This window comes from Dermacentor silvarum, chromosome 6 (assembly GCF_013339745.2).
Source record: "Dermacentor silvarum isolate Dsil-2018 chromosome 6, BIME_Dsil_1.4, whole genome shotgun sequence".
In the NCBI taxonomy this organism is placed as follows: domain Eukaryota; kingdom Metazoa; phylum Arthropoda; class Arachnida; order Ixodida; family Ixodidae; genus Dermacentor; species Dermacentor silvarum.
The window spans coordinates 130,339,966-130,359,970 of record NC_051159.1 but is presented as its reverse complement, the minus strand read 5'-3'; the positions used below and the strand labels follow the sequence as shown (position 1 = coordinate 130,359,970).

At 44.2% G+C, this 20,005-nt stretch overlaps 2 protein-coding genes across 5 annotated transcripts in view; both read right to left on the bottom strand.

Moving 5' to 3' along the window:
* LOC119456001 (glyoxylate/hydroxypyruvate reductase A-like) overlaps positions 1-20,005 on the bottom strand; it is a 92,874-nt gene that overhangs the window by 39,396 nt on the left and 33,473 nt on the right. The gene's annotated exons all lie outside the window — the stretch shown is intronic.
* LOC119456000 (glyoxylate/hydroxypyruvate reductase A) overlaps positions 1-20,005 on the bottom strand; it is a 70,647-nt gene that overhangs the window by 39,410 nt on the left and 11,232 nt on the right. The window contains exons 4-9 of one of the 2 annotated variants that reach the window (XM_037717582.2): positions 19,399-19,492; positions 15,122-15,239; positions 11,646-11,713; positions 10,435-10,519; positions 7,927-7,971; positions 4,309-4,445 (exon numbers count right to left, since the gene is read on the bottom strand). In XM_037717582.2, the coding sequence (XP_037573510.2) occupies positions 4,359-4,445; positions 7,927-7,971; positions 10,435-10,519; positions 11,646-11,713; positions 15,122-15,239; positions 19,399-19,492 (497 nt within the window). In that variant the 3' untranslated portion in view covers positions 4,309-4,358. The remainder of the gene's footprint in view (positions 1-4,308; positions 4,446-7,926; positions 7,972-10,434; positions 10,520-11,645; positions 11,714-15,121; positions 15,240-19,398; positions 19,493-20,005) is intronic. The other variant, XM_049669498.1, reaches the window with a different exon arrangement.

The following is a 20,005-nucleotide window of genomic DNA, read 5'->3' as shown; positions in this document are numbered from 1 at the left end:
CAGGTGCGCCCTCTCCCCCACTCCTCCTCTCCCGCATCACGCTTGCAGCACATGTGCAGCGCGCGAAGCGTCGTAGTTGAGTCGCGCTCCGGCGCTGCGAGCACTGTAGCAATACGTAGCCATGGAGTTTTTTTTCCTTCCTCCATGTACGTAGCAACAGCAGGATGATGATGATGATAAGTGGTTCTTGAGGGAAAGGGAAAGGTTGGCGCTATCTTCTGCAGCCCTTGAGGGAGCACGGCTCAGCGCCAAAGCAACAGCAGGTGCTGGCGTGATAGCGCGCCCTCTCTCCACCCCCTCTCCCTCTAACGCGCGCGCTAAAGCGGGTTGGCGCGGGCTCCACTCGTCAACTCCTGCGCTCTCTTCTCTTGCGTTCGTCGGCGGTCGCAGTTGATAAGCGGTGGAAGCAAGACCTTCAACTAGTACCTCGACGCAATCCAACATCAGCGCCGAAGCACCAGTTCAAGACATCGTACCATCGTCTTCGTCGACGGCGGCAGAAGACAAGACGGCGCGCTGCCGACGCCGAACGCATGCGTCGTAAGCGTGCTTGCCGACGCCGAACTTGGTGAACGAGAAACCGCGGCCAGGCGTCAACGTCGACAAGCGGATCCCGAGCAGCGTGCACGAGAGGCCGCGGGCAGGCGTCAGCGTCGGGCCGCGGACCCTTCGAGAACGACACGCGGCTGCGACACGTCAGCGTCGGGCCGCGGACCCCGGCGTACGGGAACGAGAGGCGGCGGCGAGCAAGCGTCGTCGTCTGGAGGCCGCCGCCGCCGCCGCCGCGGAGCCCGTCGCCCCGGAGGGCGCTGGCGCAGAAGCCGTCGGGCAACGTCAACGGGTCTTTGGGGGTGCCGACGCGCGCTTCAAACGCGAGTTCCTGGACCGGAGCTTCGGGCACAGCTGCGACGTGTGCGACCGGCTGTGGTTCGACAACAACTTAACCACGGTCGGGAACATGCGTAACGCGGCGCATCGCACGAACGCCTTGCGGGTTCTTTGGAGCGGGTTCGTCGTCGACGCCGCCAACAAAAAGCCCGACAACACCGGCGATAACGTCAGCGACGGCGTCAACGATAACAACGGGTTCAGCGGCTTCGTCGTCAACGGCGGCGGCGACAACGGCACCGGCAACAACGGCGGCGGATGCCTGGACGGCACCGTCGCGTTGGCGCGCGTCATCCCCGTCGTCAGCAACATCGACGACGCGGACGCCGCTTCGCTGGAACGGTTCCGGGCGTTCGCGGTGTGCGCCTCGTGCAAGGACTCGCTGGTCCGCGGCGTCGTCCCTTCGATGTGCGTCGCCTACGGCTACAGGTACACGCAACCTCTGAAGAGAAGAAAGAAAAGAAGAGAGCAACAGAGAAGCAATAATAATATAATAGAATATAATAATAAGAATCGCAGTGATGCCAATAAAATAAAAGTTGTCGCAGTTTCACCTGAAAGGCGAAGCATCAATTGCGATAGCAAATTTGTAGAGAGCTATACGGAGTAATGATATTAGCTTTATCAGCTGTATAAACTTGGACATGCAGCAGCACCGGCAACACGCAGAACTGTTGCCGACGCCGTCGGCGTTTTGCCCGCGTTCGCTCAAAATGCGTGCGGCGTTGGTGACTGTTGCCGGAGCCTCTGATATCAATAGGCACTTGGTGCCACAGCTAAACGTCGCCTCCCTTCCCTCCCCCTCCCCCCCCCTCCCCCACGGCCTCTCGCGCGTCGGAAGAAGGCGCGTTTGCTCTACATATATGGTGATTGTAAAGGAGGAAAGAGACGCCTACTTCTGCAGCCCTTAAGGGAGCACGGCGCAGAACGCGCGTTTGTTCTCCGCCGTGCGTTCACTCCCCGTGAAAGCGCGCGTCCCTCGCGCCCTTTCACTCGCACATACAGCGTTCGGCGGCGCGCGGCGATTGGCGCTGAGCCGTGCTCCCTCAAGGGCTGCAGAAGATAGCGCCAACCTTTCCCTTTCCCTCAAGAACCACTTATCATCATATCGCGCGGCGACGATTTCATCTCCATTGACGTCATACGGAACCTCACGGCGACGGCGACGGCAGAAATCTGCTTTTGAGTGTCCATATAATTGCTATCGCAATAATAACAACTTTACCTTACCTACTTACGATTCTCTCTTCTCTCTCAACCCAGACCACCACCACCACACCACCACCACACCACCACCACACCAACACCACGGAACCCCACTATGCTCTGCATTTACACGTGTCTCTCGCGCGGGGGCATGCGACGGAGCGTTTTTTTTTTTTCTTTTTTTGTCTCTTCGCTCGCTGCGGCGGCCGCGCTTCCCCACTCGCGGCCGCCGCAGCAAGCGAAGGTTCGTGCGGTCTATCGCTTCAACGGAAACTGAGCGGCATAAGCACAGCGCATAGAAAGGTCAGAGCCGTGTGGAGATCGCCTTCAAGATACGGTGCGCGCGACAACATCGACAGCCGGCACAGGCGCAAAGTACAAGAACGCATTTGTTGGCAAAGTAGGAGCCCCCCCACTCCCTTCCTTCCGCACTGTCTTCCCGCTTTGCTCCTTTCGCGTGGGGAGATTGCGTCGCCAGTTACCCTTGCGCTCGGTTGCAAGATAGGCATTTGGCGCCGCAGCACAGCGTCGCCCCCCCTCCCTCCCATACCCCCACGGATTTTCGCGCAACGGAAGTCGCGTTTGCTCTTCGCTGTGCGTTCGCTGTCTGTGAAGGCGCGCGTCCGTTCACTCGCACATACGCGCGCGGTGACGACTTTATCGCCCTTGGACTCGTGCTCCACGTCTCATGCGCCTCCTCCGCATCGCATTCGTTGATCTCCTCTCCCATCGGTGGGCGCACCTCGTGTTCGCTACCGCCCTTGTCGGCGAGATTTTCCCGCGGAAGCCGCAATTTCGTCTCACACGACTGCACTGTAAGCGGTATGCGTATACTTGGAGTTCTATGGGAGGGTAAACGGGAGCCGGAAAAGGCCGCGTTGTAGCCAGTTCTGCACTATAAACGGTTACATTATAAGTGGTCTATACTGTAAATGCCTTTTACGCACGTGTGCCTGAGTGAGTTCACCTCTCGACTCTTTAATTGAGCTAGTTTTAATTTTGTTTCGATGATACGAATTTCGGCTACTACGAATTTTTCCCGTGACCCCGTGAGATTCGTATCGTCGAGATTCCACTGTGTGTGTGTGTGTGTGTGTGTGTGTGTGTGTGTGTGTGTGTGTGTGTGTGTGTGTGTGTGTGTGTGTGTGTGTGTGTGTGTGTATATATATATATATATATATACAGAGAGAGGGAGAGAGGGCGGGTGGGAAAGCTCCCCCCGCCCCCAGGGAAAATGAAAACTCTCCGCTTTTGGAGTGAATCAAATGAAAGTCCCGCTTTTGTAACGGGCGCAACAATACAGGACTAGCAGCCACCATTTTAAAATTCTCTACCGGATGAATGTAGATGAATGCAGACGAACCGAGTCTGTAGACCCCCTAACGAGCCAAATGGGGAACTCGCCAGACTGTCAGAATGTATAGGACCAGCCCGGCCTGTTACTGGAACTTAGACCATCCAAACACGAGGGCAACACAGACTCGTCTTTGGCACTAATTGCAAAACAAAATTGTAACAGAGTAAGACTCGTCCACGGGACTTAAAGGTTTAAATGTATGCGCAAATAAGAAAACATTATCTTCCTATCCAGTGACAGGAAGTCAAGAGGTAGGTTGTAATCAGTGGTAAATTACAGTGAACATTTCAATCAATGGAACAATTATATCGAATTGACAAGAAAGAAAAAAGTAGAATGAAGTTCCTGGCCTGTTTTCAATGAATTTAGCAATTATTTTGTTTGGCAATTTGCTTGCTGTCTACGTCAATCCATGCCAAATGTGAACATGCTTGAATATGCTCCCATTCTAATCTTAGCATCATTACATTAGTCCAGCGACACTTTGTGGGAGAGCATGGGATTAAAATCACCACCACCTATACGGGTAGCCAAGCAGCATTCAAGTCACGTACTTTATGACTCCAATACACAGGCTCTATATTAGGCATCTCGAGGACATTTGAGTGAGTTTTCCTATGTTTAATGACTTAAAAAAAAAAGAACAAGCAAGAAAATAATGCAATTAAAAGAGAAGTGGGACAATGAGAAAACCATACTTCACAGCCATAAATATAATTTGTTCACTCATGCCAAGAATTCAGAGAGAAGCTCAAGGTATCAAAATACAATATTTATTTAGTACAGTTAATAATAGTACAGTTGTGATGATTATTATTCTCAGTATAAATTTTATTTTATATATTAAAAGCTGTGACTAGTAAAACTATTGCTGGCCTTTTAAAAAATGCCGTTGAAGGAATCCAACCTAATATCCAGATTCAAATGAAAATTTGTGTATGAGTGGCTCTCCTGCCAGAAACTTTTCAAAGTTGACCATGAAACTTTTGACCACCTGCAAAACAGGGAAGCACAAAAAAATAAATTAGCACCCTAATTGTAATAAGGAAATGATGAACTCTGTGTGCAAATACAAAACTATTCAATTACGTAAATGTTTGCAACCAGCTGTGTGCAAAGCAAAGTTATGGCTAATATTCCTCCTTTACATAAGCAGAAGATGCCTGTAGGTTGCTACAGCAATTATATTGAAGATCAGTTAAAACAAAAAATGATGTCGCAACTAGGGTTCCCAATTTATGTTCAGGTGAACCTAAAATGTCGTCAGGCATCAGTCTTTTGGTTCCATAATCAACTAAATCAGAGCACGCTTCCTCTTCTCCCTGTTTCACAACATATGCAGTTTGACAATTTGGTGGATGCACTTCTTCATTCTACCAGGTCAAAACATACTGATTTAAAATTAGATTGTCCTCAAACGTAAGCAGATACCCAAGTACTGAAAAAAGTGTCGTAGTTTCACCCGAAAGGCAAAGCATCAATTGCGATAGCAAATTGGTAGAGAGCTATACAGAGTAAGGATAGTAGTTTTATCAGCTGTATAAACTTGGACATGCAGCAGCACCAGCAATGTGAAGAACTGTTGTCGACGCCATCGGCGTTTTGCCCGCGTTGGCACCGAACGCGCGCGGCGTTGGTGACTGTTGCCGGTGCCTCTGGGGGCGGCTCGGAGGTTTTCGACGAGGTCAGAATGGGACACTCGTCGAGCAGCGCCGGAGATCTTACCCACCTTCTCGCCTTGCAACGTTTTTATATAAATAAGCATTTGGTGCCGCAGCTAAATGTCACCTCCCCTCCCTATGTTATTATCATAACATAGGACTCTTTAATGTGCACCTAAATTATAAAGTACACAATTGTCTTTTGCATTGTGCTCTTGTCGGCTACGGCCCTGTTGGTTGAGAGTTGCACCCACGACCTCTTGCTCAGCAGCACAGCACCAAAGTCATTTAGCCACTGTGGCTGTAATTGTAAATGTATTTGAACAACCTAAGGAACACACAATGCTTGCGCGCTTAACAGTTTTTATGATGAACAAGTGGCTTTTTCTGGCAAGCTGGTGGATTTGAGTGTGGCTAGGAAGCAGGCCAACATTTCAGGCAGTAGTAATTGTACCAACAACGTAAGGATTCTTAATTGTTAACACAATATAATTAAGCTTGAAGCCATGTATTACAGTTGACTTCTGTTAGTTCCACCCTGACGGGACCGACTAAATTTGTCAAATTATATAGCAGATCGAATTTAAATAAGATGATGAAAAAAACACCAAAATCAATCGCCGGTTCATTTGGCAGTATTTGCCCGAGTCTAACACGCCCCTGAACCAAACGCATGCCAACTTTCTGTGTGTCCAAAGTGGAAAACTAACATAGAAATTACATTAAAACTTCTAAACGAAGTCCTAAACTCCTAACATGCACCTGATATTTTAGCGAGGAAATTGGACAAGGGTCTTATATGCATTGCAAAATGGCTGCTGGTTTCTTAAAGTCATGGAGGAAGAAAACAAAACAGGAGAGGCCCTGACGTCACTTTTTTGAAGCCGGAAGTGCAGCCATGTTTGTGTGCCACCTCTCTTTGCGCCTCCAATCAGGGGTTCTACAGCTCGCCGGAGCAGATGGGCGCGAACTTTGAACTTGCATCGTTACGAGCCGCCGGAAGTGTGTGCTGCCGACGCGCGTCAATACAAAGCCTACAAAACTTCTGTAGTAGTTTTAGTGAAGCAGACGCGCTCCTGTGTTTTTCGTGGCACGTTGAAGAAGACGACGAAGACCCGTGCCGTGATTACTTTAGTGTATCTGTTGCTGGTTGACACTCACACTCACAGACCCAAAACTCAACTTTCAAGCTTACACACAACACTCCAAAGTCAGCTTTTCTCGTGAACAAAAGGTGCTGCGGGAAATACACCGGCAGAAAAATCTTATCTCACTTTTCAGAGACCGAGAGCAGCAGCGAATGCTTCAGGAGCGCGGTTTCCATAGCAACGTTGACATTTGGTGTACCCGTCCCAGTGATCCTTTGTGAAAAACAGCACGTGACTTCCGCCACACCTTCTCCAATACGTTCGTGCTGGCCAAGGCCTCTCCTGGGGTTTCCTTCCTCCATGCTTAAAGTCATCTTCGCCACACAATTTTTTAAATGGAGGATATGGGTATTTAGGCCTAAACATTTTTAAAATCTAGCTTTTTAAAATTGCATTTTAGGATTCTGGAGCTATTATTCTCTTGATCTGCCAAGTTTCTTACCTAGTATATGTCGATATTGCAACCATAATATATATTATTTGAATACTATAGGGTGGGTGATTTTGTTTGTTTTCTTCATTTTCACAAAATGTTATTTTTCACTCCCAGCAAGCCTTTTACTATGACACATCGGTACCTATCACAGATAGAAGAATAATTCTTTTTGCAGCATGAAGCTAGATACTTGGAGCACACAACATAGGGAGCAGATTTAAAGAATATTGGTCTTACAGTTTTGAAAATTTGCCTTTTGTGACCACTGCATGATCTTGTTCAAAACGCTGGAGTTCAGTCTGTTATAAAACAAGAAGTAATTACCCAATCATAAAAGTGCTTCCATCATTGTGTCTTATGCATTCTGGTATTGATCCATGTACTGTATGTATATTTTTGTGCAGCAGTTAGTGTCCATTGTTCCAAAAACAAAATAAATTGTCTTAATAATCTCATGAAATAAGCCTACAAAAAATAATTGCATTTTAACAACCATGCCAACTTATATCAGACTTGGTTAAAAAAAAAAATAATTTAAAACCCATGTCCACCTTGAAAGTCAGCTTCGCCACAGCACGCCTGTATTATGCAGTATACGAACGCCGCAAAGGCGGTTTTAGTTTCGCATCCGATTGCACTGCTCAGGCAATTTTCGGACCAACTTTCTCAAAAAAAAAAAAAAAGGGCTGCACGTTATAATCAGGTAAATACTGTAATCAGACAATGTGAGCTACAATTATTGCTTAAAAATATTCTCAGGGCAGGCAGTTTTTCGACGGCGTTTTTTGCCAGGAATAGGCGTTTTTCGACGGGAAATGACATGTGATCCAACACATTGTCCCCTAAGCTCGGCTACGACAGACACACTAAAGTGGTCGCTATTAGGGTCACCATGCATAGGGGTCAGGCACGTGCGTGCTGACCCCTATGACCCCTAGTTCGAATTATCTGGTGATGGCCAATTTCAGGATCAAAATAACCATAGTTTGGGCCCATAGAAATGCATAAGAGCACCGGCTAGGATCTTCAATCGGGATCGAATTGACTGAAAAGTCGAAATAACCAGAGCCGAATTAATAAAGTTGTACTGTGCTGATCACTGTAAAAGCACAGGCTGTACAATAATACACTATGAATATTCGCCATTACTTATTGCTAATAACCATGAGTAATAACCATGTGTAGCAAAGCTGCAGTACTGTTAACTAAATGAGCCATGAAAAGACTTACTTCTTGTGGCCTACAGGGGCCAGACATGTGGGGCGTGATGATTACCTACAAATACAAAGACATAAGTGAGATAACTGAAAGAGCAAGTGGAAAGCTGAATCGGCTATCTTAAAGGGGCATGAAAGCTGCAGCAGTAAGATGCAGTCTTCAAAAATACCGTATAGACTTGTGTAAGGGCCGCACCCCCAACTTGGCAGCCCAACATTTGAAAAAAAGAAAGAAAGAAAAAATAAAGATTTCAAACGGAGAAGCAATAGTGTTCGGTGCCCTGATGCTGCGCGAATGCATTGGTGAATTTTTGTGCGCTACGTACTTCCGCGTGCCACTACTAGATGGTGAGAGCTGCGCGTTGACCTATGATGCAATAACGGTGCATCTGGGGTGTGCACAAGTCGCCCGCTGCGCCGGCACCATTTTGACCAAAAGGTTCAGTCCCGTGTAAGGGCCGCACCTCATCAAAATTGTGAAAAGAAAGTGCAGCCCTTACACAATTCTATACAGTACCTCAGCAATTCTGCACCCAGTGATGACACCGTCAGTAAGAAAATTACAATGGAAGATAGCACTTCATCTAGAAAAGTAAGCAGCACTGCATAGTGCTGATGTACTATGCATAGTGCAAAAACCCTGCACTATGCCAGCAACCTTAGAAGCCATGCTTCCTGAGGTGCTTATGTACGCAATCACACTAGAAACTGATAGAGGTCACAAGGCTGGCTGCAACTGGCAACCAACAAACAACTCACGTCAACAGATGTTTAAGAATATACTGTTGGGCTAGTTGGTTCATGAGAATAACTTGCAGTGCACTTGCAGCGCCCTTGATAACACTTGCAGCGTTATCGTGCACTGCAAGTTCTTTTCCCTCCCGTAAATAGAGGCTGTGGTGTGAAGAGTTATCACTGAGTTATACTGCAGAAAAATTCAATAAAATTGGGCAGACAGCATGTTTTCATTATGATGGCAAGAGCCACTACAGTGGAACCTGTTCATAAGTGTTGGAAAAAAAAAAACACGAGAAATAACATACTAACCAGGAAAACGCACAATGTGAAGCCACAAAAAACATTTGGCAGACTCAACTGTAATTGGCATCTATGTAATGTCAAGCGTTGTGCGAAAAATTGCAGCACAAGACGCCGATGTGCGCAGAGCTGGCAACGCCCGAGACGCGTGTTGTTTTTTTGCGGCTTCACTAACCTTAGATTTGTGCTCATCGAATTCGGCCTGGGTCAGCAGCTTATTCGGGTGGGGACTTATGGCAGAAAGTTTTGAGGTGCCCTTTTGGCGAAAATTGTTGCAGCATGAGAAGTCAATGCGTGTCGAGCTGGTGTGGCACGAGCGGCGTGCTTTTTCTTTTTTTTTTATTGTATATAGTGTTTTAAGATGGTTACAGGAAACTGAAACAAAATCGAGCTGGTGAGCCACAGAGCGAAACACAACGCTCACTTAATGCCGCCCGCTGTAGAGAACGACGCTGTGTTTGGGTTATCGGCTATTAAAAGCATGCAGTATGCTTCCAACAGCACTACATTATACATGCTGTGAAACAGAAGGGTGAAGATGCTTCTTACAAAAGAGTTGGAGGTGATAGCTGTGAATGAGATGTATGACGACCCACGAGGAGATTTGCTGGTACCGAAACAGGAAACTGAGTGCGTGCCAGCATTTTCACATGACACGGGCAGGCGTGTACTGCAGGGAAGCTGCCATGGCAGGGCACCTACTGCTCTCGCTTGCGCGGACCTCATGCCTTTTCTCGTTCTCATGGGATCGAGCGGCTGCAAAACGTATAATACGATCGCAGTTTGCCGATGTACTGAATGTTGGTACTGAACGACTATGTTTCCTGGAAGCGTATTAACCAGTAAAAAAAAAGCGCAACTGTGTGGGGCAATTTTTGATATTCTCAATCACAAACGTTGGCGCCAGGAAATGGTACGAAATGGAATTGTATCACTGAGGTTCTACTGCATATGCACCCCTTATCGAGTTGTACCTTTAAGACCTTAGTACCCCAAATGCATATTCACAGAAACCCTCTCCTCCTCAACATGGAATCCAGCTGTAGTCAGTCACTCATTCTTGTAAATTGTTTTGTATGTGTATCTATACAACTACTATTAATTGTCTTCGACCATATTTTATTAAACTGCGAAACAAATTCAAATAAAATGCTGCTGTCCCAATAAGTTTCCATTATATAGCATGAGTTACCGGTATAACTTGCGACGGTTGAAAATATCGATACTGCAGCATTTAAAAGATTTAGCAGTAATCAAACAGAGATGCAATTTTGAATAGCAATAGCATATTACTCGTTCCTATATGGGAAGTTGACCAGTTTATTAAAGAGTGCTTCAAAATTATGTTAAAAATGCCTGCTTAAACTCTGAATTTACTAATGCAAAAAGAAGTGGTGTTGGTTAACCAGGGCTGAAAAAAGTTGGCAGGACACGCAACATTACGCTGTCTACAGTCGAAAAAAGAAAATGTTAGCAGACTCACATCCGGAGTTGCCCAAAGAGGGCTTGAGGCAGGCAGTGGCTCAACTTCAAAGACATCAAGAATGGCCCCCGAGATCCACTTCTGCCTACAGAATAAGGCACTAGTGAGTTTGGCTTCCACATGTGGGAAGTATGTTGCCATGCTGCTATCCCTTAAAGGGGAAATCAGGCAAACTTAAATTCCCAGAGAAGTGACGTTATAGATATGTTCGCTTCGTCTAGGTCTATGGAGACGACATCAGCATGAGGTGAACGCATTGTTTTGGTGCAGAGTTAATGGAAAAGTCCGCGCATTTTCAAAATTTCTCACAGAGAGCACAAGTGACATATGTATAGCCTCATTCTCTTTCTGTTTCATGATTCGTTGCAAGCTTTCCCATCACATTTTTGCTTTCTTTAATTACATCACACCTCTTGGACTTGCTTCGTTAATCTTTTCTTGGCAGTCATCTACAAGCACACAAGAAACAACAAGACATCTATAGCTTCATGTTGCATCATCCAAGCGATATATGCCAGGTTTCTCTCCCTCCTAACCCATCAAGAAAAAAAAATGCTTCTTTGTCAAACTGTTCGTGAACCATGAGACAGTGAAGCATGTTCAGTGGATTTAGATGTAGGAAAACAGAAGTCAATTCAAACTTGGAAACGTTTATGAAATTAGTGGATGACACCTTTAATGGTTTTGTATGAACACCCCAAAAGAGAACCAAAGAAAGAGTACCTCTTCAAAACATAAGAATCACTGTTACAAAATTCATCTACCTGAAAGAATGTCTCAATTGCCACAGTAGGGCACAACCAAAAAATTCGACACTGTTGCTCAGATTAAATAAGCTGAGATGCGTTTTGTCTATTAAAATGAGGCATAGGTCATAAGAAGGGCAAACAAGTATTCAACAGACGAAAAAAAAAAAATCCTTGCATATTTTTTTTAAAATTTGGCCAAAGACATTGCTAATGCATAAAATTAACAGAATTTCCATGCACTCTTACTGAAGAACACAATGTGAAATGTTGCAGCTGTTCTGGCTGCCAGGTCAGTGGGTTCAGATGCAAGGTTTAAGAAATGAATGAACATGCTTATTTGTGTGGCAAAGTTCAGCAAAGAAGTAACACATTCCATGTAACTTGGCAGACAATAATACAAACTATACCTATCCTGTATACTTAAGTTATAGTCTATACTGTTCCACATCGACTCAAACTCACTTCAGAGCATTTAGCAGGCAGTCCTCAGAGATGATACTTCCTCGACCAATATTGATGAACACAGGGCTCTGTGCAAGGAAATGAATGCAAATTAAGGGCACTGAAGTACCAAAACCGAAAAAAAGAAGCCGGCAGATCCCACGCCGTGTGGGAATCGATGTTATGCGAAGCAGTGTGCGGGGACCTACCATGTTAACAAAACAACCATGAGAGCACCAATACGTAGGCGGCTTTTTCATGATCTACCTACATGACACGCATGTAATGACATTCACGTCATGAGTCCTCAGGAGTGCCTTTAGCAAGGCCTAGGAGACCTTAAGGCGAAAGCCTTAGCCCATGCTCATGACTATAACTTCAACCATTGACCTTTAGCCTTTTCCTTCACTTAGCACCACATCCGAACACATCAGTGGTTTTTGAGTGTTAATCTTTTTTTTTCTGAGTCATGTTCATGAGTATGACTTCTACCATCATCCTTTAGTGTTTCCTTCACTTAGTACCCACGGCAGAACCCATTTCAGTGGTTTCTGAGCGTTGTTCTTTTTTCGCTGAGTCATTGTCATTTTTGCTGAGTCATGCTCTTAGTACCCATGTCAGAACCCATTTGAGTGGTTTTTGAGTGTTAATCGTTTTCACTGAGTCATTGTCATTTTTGCTGAATCATGCTCATGACTATGGCTTCTACCATTAACCTTTAGTGTTTCCTTTACTTAGTACCCACGTCAGAACCCATTTGAGTGGCTTTTGAGTGTTAATCTTGTTTCGCTGAGTCATTGTCACTTTTGCTGAGTCACGCTCATGACTATTACTCCTACCAGCATCCTGTAGTGTTTCCTTCACTTAGTACCCATGTGAAGTACCCATGCCATCCGATCTGAACCTAATTGGCTGAAAATGATCAGTAGATCTTCATTCTGAACTAAAAAAAAAAAGCTCATTATATCTATTTAATCTCGCGCATGCGAGAGAGGAAGGCGGCTGGAAGCGCGCGGTCTTCGTTCGCGGGCGAGGCACGACGAGGAGGCGACGGAGACGGTGGGAGGGTGCGTTCTGCTCTTGCGGCTATTTTCTATTTCCAAAGTCCCATGCATCCCACAGCATATGCTTACTTAAAGAAGACGGCTCACAAGTTCCTGACGATTATTCCCGCGAGGTCATGAATGCATTTTTTTCTTCCATTTTCACACTTGAACGCACTAGCAATATTCCTGTTCTGCCATACTCTAATTTCTCCCAAATGCCCCCCATTTTCATGAGAGTGGAAGAAATTTCGAAGTTGATAGACAACCTTGACATTTCAGGTGCCCCGGGACTAGATAATATACCAGCCAAAATTATCAAAACTACAAAACTAATTTTTAGCGAAATACTGCAAATGACCTTTGTGCAATCTCTCGCTAGCAGTGGCGTTCCCAATGACTGTAGTCTAAGCAGAGTTGATCCGGTATTTAATTCATGAAATCAGTCTGATGCTTAAGTCCATACCAGCCGATATCTTTAACCTGCATTGCTTGCAAATTAATGGAGCACATAATCTGCTTGCATGTAGCCAGTCACCTTGATTGTCACTCTTTCTTTTTCGCAAAACAGCATGGCTTTCGTGCAGGTCTGTCATGCAGAACCCACCTATTTGAATACACAACCGACTTGCACTTGAATTTGGATTCTCTTCTGTACACCGACATCATATACGAGGTGTGTTCAAAAGGAAACCGAACTTTTGAAATAGCGTGCCAACCGGCAGACGGAGCAGGCTGCGGCTACTGAGTGCACGTAGCAGCAGATTTAGACAACAAAGTGCCATTTGCCATATCTTCTTCTGATCAGTTAATTGGCGAGCTTCTGCTGCTGAAGTGAGTACATGCACAAGCTGTTCATCAATTAGTGCCAAATTAACAATGAAAGAGCTTGAAAAACGTGTGTGTGTGTGTGTGAAATTTTGCTACAAACTTGGCAAAACTTTCACAGAGACATTTCAATTGTTTAGCCAGGCATACAAGGAGGACAGTATGAGTCATATGCAGTGCTATGAGTGGTTTAAGCGTTTTGAACACGGCAGAATGTTCGTCAGTGACAATCCCCAAGCCTGGATGACCTTCCACATCAACAGATGATGACCATGTCGAGAGAGCTTGTGCTGTGATTCGTGGATATCATTGTCTAGCTGTTAGAGAAGTTGCTGATGAAGTGGGAATCAGTGTATGATCATGGCGATCAAATTTTGAGTGACAAAGTTGAGATCCATTGTGTAAGTGCAAAATTCATGCCGCGTTGTTGACTGACGATCGGAAACAGGCCAGTGTTGAAATAAGACCAGAACTGCTTGCCACTGCCAATGGCAATGAAAACTTCCTTAAGAATGACATAACAGGCGATGAGCCGTGGGTTTATGGCTATGATATCGAAACGAAGGTGCAGTCGCCGCAGTGGGTGGGCAAAGGGTTTCCTCGTCCAAAAGAAGCCAAAAATCAAGGTGATGTTGGTTGTGTTTTTTGACTGCAAAGGCATTGTCCATCAGGAATTTGTACCACATGGTAAGATGGTAGACAAGGAAGTCTACCAGAGAATTCTAACGCGTTTGAGGGATGCTGTGCACAGTAAGAGGCCTGAATTGTGGGAAAACCAGACTTGGATGTTGCATCATGACAATGTGCCGGCTCACACGTCGCTACTTGTCCGCAGCTCTCTAGCAAAACATCACGCTCCCATTATGCCCCATTCACTGTATTCTCCAGACCAAGCCCCAGCAGATTTTTTCGTGTTTCCCAAACACAAAACCACGTTGATAGGAAGTTGTTCCCAAATCGTACAGGAGATTCCGGACAATGCAACAAGAGACCTGAGTGCCATTCCAGAAAGTGCATTCCAGGAGGCTTTCCAAAAATGGAAGTAGCAATGAGAACAGTGTATTGCCAGTAGAAGGGACTACTTTGAGGTGGACAGTGCTTAAAATGTTGCACAACAAGCAATAAAGATGTTATAGTAAAAGTTTGGTTTCTTTTCGAATACACCTTGTATAGCATTGAATTCTCGAAAGCTCATGAGCAGGTTCCGCATTATCACTTAACAAGCAAACTTGCATGCCTCTCCCTCAACCCCTTGGTTTTTTACTTGGTTCTAGAGATTTCTTTTTAATTGCACGAAAAGTAAACATTCAACTGAAATAAGTCTAGCTGGGAAACATTTGAAGTTAAACTAATTATGTAAACACCAACCATGTAGGTTTACTCAATTCAACCCAACATTCTGGAGTCCTTCTGATTCCTTAACAGGGGCAACTTAAGAAGCCGACTTTGTCAGGAGTGACATCGTGCAACTGCAGCAGCTTTACGATGAAGGTGTCTGGAGAACTTTGAAGCATAGGGTTGATTAAACCTAGCTGGTTGGTATCTGCATAATTAGTCTAATTTATATCCGTACCTTAGCAGAGACAGCACTAAATAACATACCATGCAAAGAAACTTGATACTCACATTCTTGCATTGCCTCAGGACATCCCCGTTGAGCATGCCAACAGTGTCTGGGGTGCTGGGGAGTGCATTGACCAGGTAGTGACAGTCTTCAAGCAATGAGCTCAGATCTGGAGAAATCCTGAAGCAAGCAAGGTACCACTAATGCTGAGTATACTTTGCACTACTCTGCAAAATTCAAAGCTGTAAAGCATATGGCTGGGTACAAAAGGGCCCTTTGTCATGAATGCGTTCCTCCAAAAACTTTTTATCAAGGTGCTTTGCACATCTAAAGTTATGAAGAGTCAAAAGCTGTCATTCACAGCTTTCATGCCTTTCCTCAGACTTAGTAGTTGGACAAAACCTCAGAATGCAGTGACAATTACACTGCAATTCAACTCAAATAGAATTTATATACATGCTATAGCCAATAGTTTGATCTCTCCACGCTCAGTGTGAATGCACACTGGCCCTGTCAGACTTGGGTTTAAGGCAGCAATGACAGGAATGTCAAGGACCACTGCCATCATGGATATTTTCCAGTTATTTTTTACAGGAAAGTTGGGGGGTGCATCTGCTCAACCCCACTCTTATTCTAGAAACTCATTTGTTCTAGAAGCAATTTTCAGTATACAGTACAAATTTTCTGGTTAAATGTCTTCAGCCAACACTGGATGACAGGCAGCAAGCATCATTTGTTGGTCAAGAGCAGGAACACTGGATGAGGAAGAAGTTTGGCACATGACTCGCTGTCTTTTGAAAGCAAGGTCGAAGGAGACAGGCCGATGCAAAATATCCAGCTGCAGTAGTGTCACACATGTGATGTAAAACAAATGTACACCTATGGTTCACATATGATGAGAGCTGTCTATACAAACGAAGCCTTAGGTGGCTTGGGTTGAAGCCCACTTCCAGTTTCCTGCATGGGGTATTTCCAATTTTGCTCAAAAAATTTCTGCACAATATTTTTTTTTTTGCCAATTATGGTTATTCTTGATGTGTTTTGCACATATAGATAGAAAATAAAATTTTTTCTGGGTATTCATATGTCTCGTCCTTAAAGAGTTAAGGGGGGATGGTAGGGTAAAAAGATTTTAGGCTTCAGCTTTAAGAAACTATACACAGCCTGAGCTACAAGACAGTGCATTGGGGAGCACGGATGACTACTCCAAGCTACTTAAAAATGGCACCATAGCCGTGTACCTTGGTATATAAAAGGACGATGTGCTTGCATGCTGTTTTAGTCAGTGAGTTTGCATCTTTTTTTTAATGACCTCACATTCAAATTTAATTAAATGCATTATGCATTTGTTATTGTCACTACAAATTAGCAGTGAGTAAGCTGCTGTAGTATATTTCGTGAAAGTGATTGTTTGGTTCATGTTTGCCCTATTTTACTCATGTATCTCTCTGCTTTGTGCCTCAACAAGGCAAAAGCGGATGTGAAGTGGACAATGATGAAAATTCAGCATGAGGTGCTGTTCTGAGTGCACTTGGCAACAAACCACATTTATTCTGTCAGATCTCTCACCTACCTTAGTAAGGAGAGGGTTGGCAAACCAGAGCTCTGTAGTTCCACGTGAACCAATGAATGACAAAGAAGGAAAAGAAACCTTGTGAAAGGCTTTCGGGATAATGGCAAGAAAGCAAGAACCTGTGTGCATTCTGCTGGAGCATTTTTAACACTTGTGGTACACAAAGAAGTTTAAAAGTGCATTTCTTTCTCAAAATGCCATTTTTTGCATATTTAAAATCTTTGATGTGCCTTTCTTTATGAAACTACTCACCACAATACATTGAAGTTTTTTACAGCTTATAGTACATTGTGTTGCCAATGACCTGAAGCTAAAATATTAAAACTTTCTCTGACATATTGACAAAAAAATTTGTCTTGCCATTCTCCTCTTAAAAGCAACGAAAAGTGAGAACAATATTTTATCAAGTGATGCCTCTACAAACTGAATGTCTTTAACTTTTCCTTGAAGACAGCAAAACGTGGAATACACCAGCAATTTAAATTGTCTTGTAATTAGTTCTTAGAAAAGGTACATTTAAATCTGAAACTCAATCTAAAATTCGAAATATAGTTACAGGAAAATATTAAAGGCTCCACGACAATAAAGCTACTGATTGTTATGCTGAAGGGCATCCTCATTCAGCATGCAATATTTCAGATTAACGTATGCAGTAGCTATTACAATAGAACGCTAAAACCAAGGTGACCCATTTACCCTACCTCTTCTATACTACCAGCATGTTTTGCAGCAGCAGTGGTGTAGACAAACTGCCCGTAAAATTAGTCTAGCATTTTCTCATTGCCATGACATCATGGCAGAGGTGAAATTCCTTCAATATGTGTATCCCTCAGAAACTAGATTTTGGAGTGTGAAGCCACAAAGCGCAGGTGCACAGTGTAGGTGCAGCTTGTATCGAGTTCTTGGGATGCCCCCTCTCTAGAAGTGACTTCTTTAGCAGTGACGTCCAGTGACACACAGTCACACAACACTCCTTTTCCTTTGTTATGCACTTAAAACGGTTACACCAGCTCTTAGGGCCCATTCACACTTGCGACTAGGAGAGGTCGCGCGACCAAGTTAGTCGCAAAGAGACCAGTCGCAAGTAGTCGCAAATGGTCGCTTTTCTCAAAATGCGACCGTTTCGGGCCAGTCGCTCACTGCTCGATTTTTCAGTCGCGCGACCGCAGTCGCTGAACAGCTGAACCAATCAGATGCGAAGGAACAGGACGTTCGTATACTCTGACGCTTATTTTACGCGGCGATGACATTTCAAGCAGACGTGAACGGCATATTGTGAGACATTTCGGTTTAGCGGCTGGTCGGTCGCATTTGTGAGTGTGAACATCGTTTGTCTTGAGTAGCTTTCTGGTCGCCAGTCGCAATCGGTCGCGCCACCTCGCCTAGTTGCAAGTGTGAATGGGCCTTTAGAAAACAATGCAAGACAATTACATGACGAACTTGATAGAATGCATTTGCTTTGATTAAAAAGACATTCAACCAAAAAATTCAAGACAAACAAATTATATTCAACAGTGTCATTGAGAACAGTTTCTGCAAGCAAAAAATAACAATTTCAACAGAAACCATTGGGGGATGATTCTCCAAGTCAAGTGAGGCTTTGGGGTGTAAAACTGCAGAGATGCCCACTTGAGTGTGATGGGAGCTTGTATAATAGCAACGACAAGATGACAGTGAGTGGTGATGGAATGACAATGGCATCACAGATACAGAATGACAACAGCATGACAGCAACAATGGCAATGATGTGACAATCATAGAATGCTGACGATGGAATGACGATTTTACTGATAAACAACCGACTAGACTAGAGTAGATGCTATCAAAAGCTATGATGTCACGGTGAGCTGTTGTGGAAACATCAAGGTGGCATTGTCACTCATTTTAAAGCGAATAGCTTTCTTTTGCTTTTTCACTTGTTATTATAGTTTGAAGTTGGTAGTAGGATGTTGAACTTTCACCGCCGATATAAAGACTGCAACACAATGAGTGTGTGTGCTTGTGCAATCAGATGTGGGACATGTTCATTGTCGAACGCCAGCTATTAGAGCCAATAGACACGTGCTATCCACCAATACTAGTGCTACAGATGTACTGGATAACGGGTCTGTTGTCTACAGAATTATGCAATTAAACAACAAATGTTACTAAATACTCTTATTGCAAGAAATATATGCCACCAAGCACACCATTAATATTTAAAGCAAATAGCTTTCTTGAAGCATTTCACTATCCACTTATATCGACAATCATCGTTGATGGTTTCTGCACAATATTTTTTCGCCTTTGTATCTTTTCTGGCTCACAAAGCTTTTTCACGCAATAATAGCAGTCGTTTTCATATTATGGAAGCATATTTTACTAATAAAGCTTCATAGCTTCAGTACTAAAAAACAAGACAACTGCAAATAACTGCCCCATATGAATATCGGACAGCCTCAAGTTACAATTTGAAGTGCTTCTCTGTCTTAAATCTGAGTCACTATTGCACATGTAAACAAAGAAGAAAAAAATAGCAAGAAAGCATTAATGGAAAAACTCCATATAGACATAGTTGAAAAGCAGGCAGCAACTGCTATCAGTCAACAATACATGGTATAACGGATAAATACGAGCATAATGCAGGCCCTACTGAATTTTCTAGAGACAATGTTCATGCTATATACTCGAAGTAGCTAGCAGATGGGCTCTTCAGCACAGAAGTCTAAGAAATGGCTTTAGTCAAATACTTCACATTTGAAATAAAGCATTTGTTCCTATACACACTTCTGAAAAGGTGAACTTCGCAGTTCTTCACAGCTCCTGCTCCGCCTGGCAAAGCCATTCACCGTAGTTCCAAATTGAACCAGGGACTTGGCAACTGCAATGGGGAGATAAAATGATCGGAGACCTAATTAAAACAACAATCTATACACCGACTTGCATCAAAATGGCTGATACAGCCAAGCATTTAGAAACTAAACCTATGGATCGAGACTAATCACAAAAGGTCTTCTCAAGTTGCAGCTACATGATATACCATGGAGCTAAAGTAAAACATGAACAAAAAAAATTATTAGAATACCTGTTATGCATAATTACATGATATTATTGCAGAATTGCAGCACTGTATCGATCCGTAGGTGGATTTTAAGAATGATTTAGTCAGCTCAGGCATACATTTTGGAGTCTAAATAAAACCACACTTTATGGGGTCTGAAGTGCTCTTGGTAACAAAGGAAATTACAACAGTCGTGCGAACACCGAATGGGCATTTATTGCTCGTTGGTAGGGATTAGCAAGCTGGTAGGAATGCAAATGCAGACACAGGTAGAACAAGAAGAATGTTTGTGCTGTCCTTTGCATTCTACTTGTGTCTGTGCTTGAACACCTG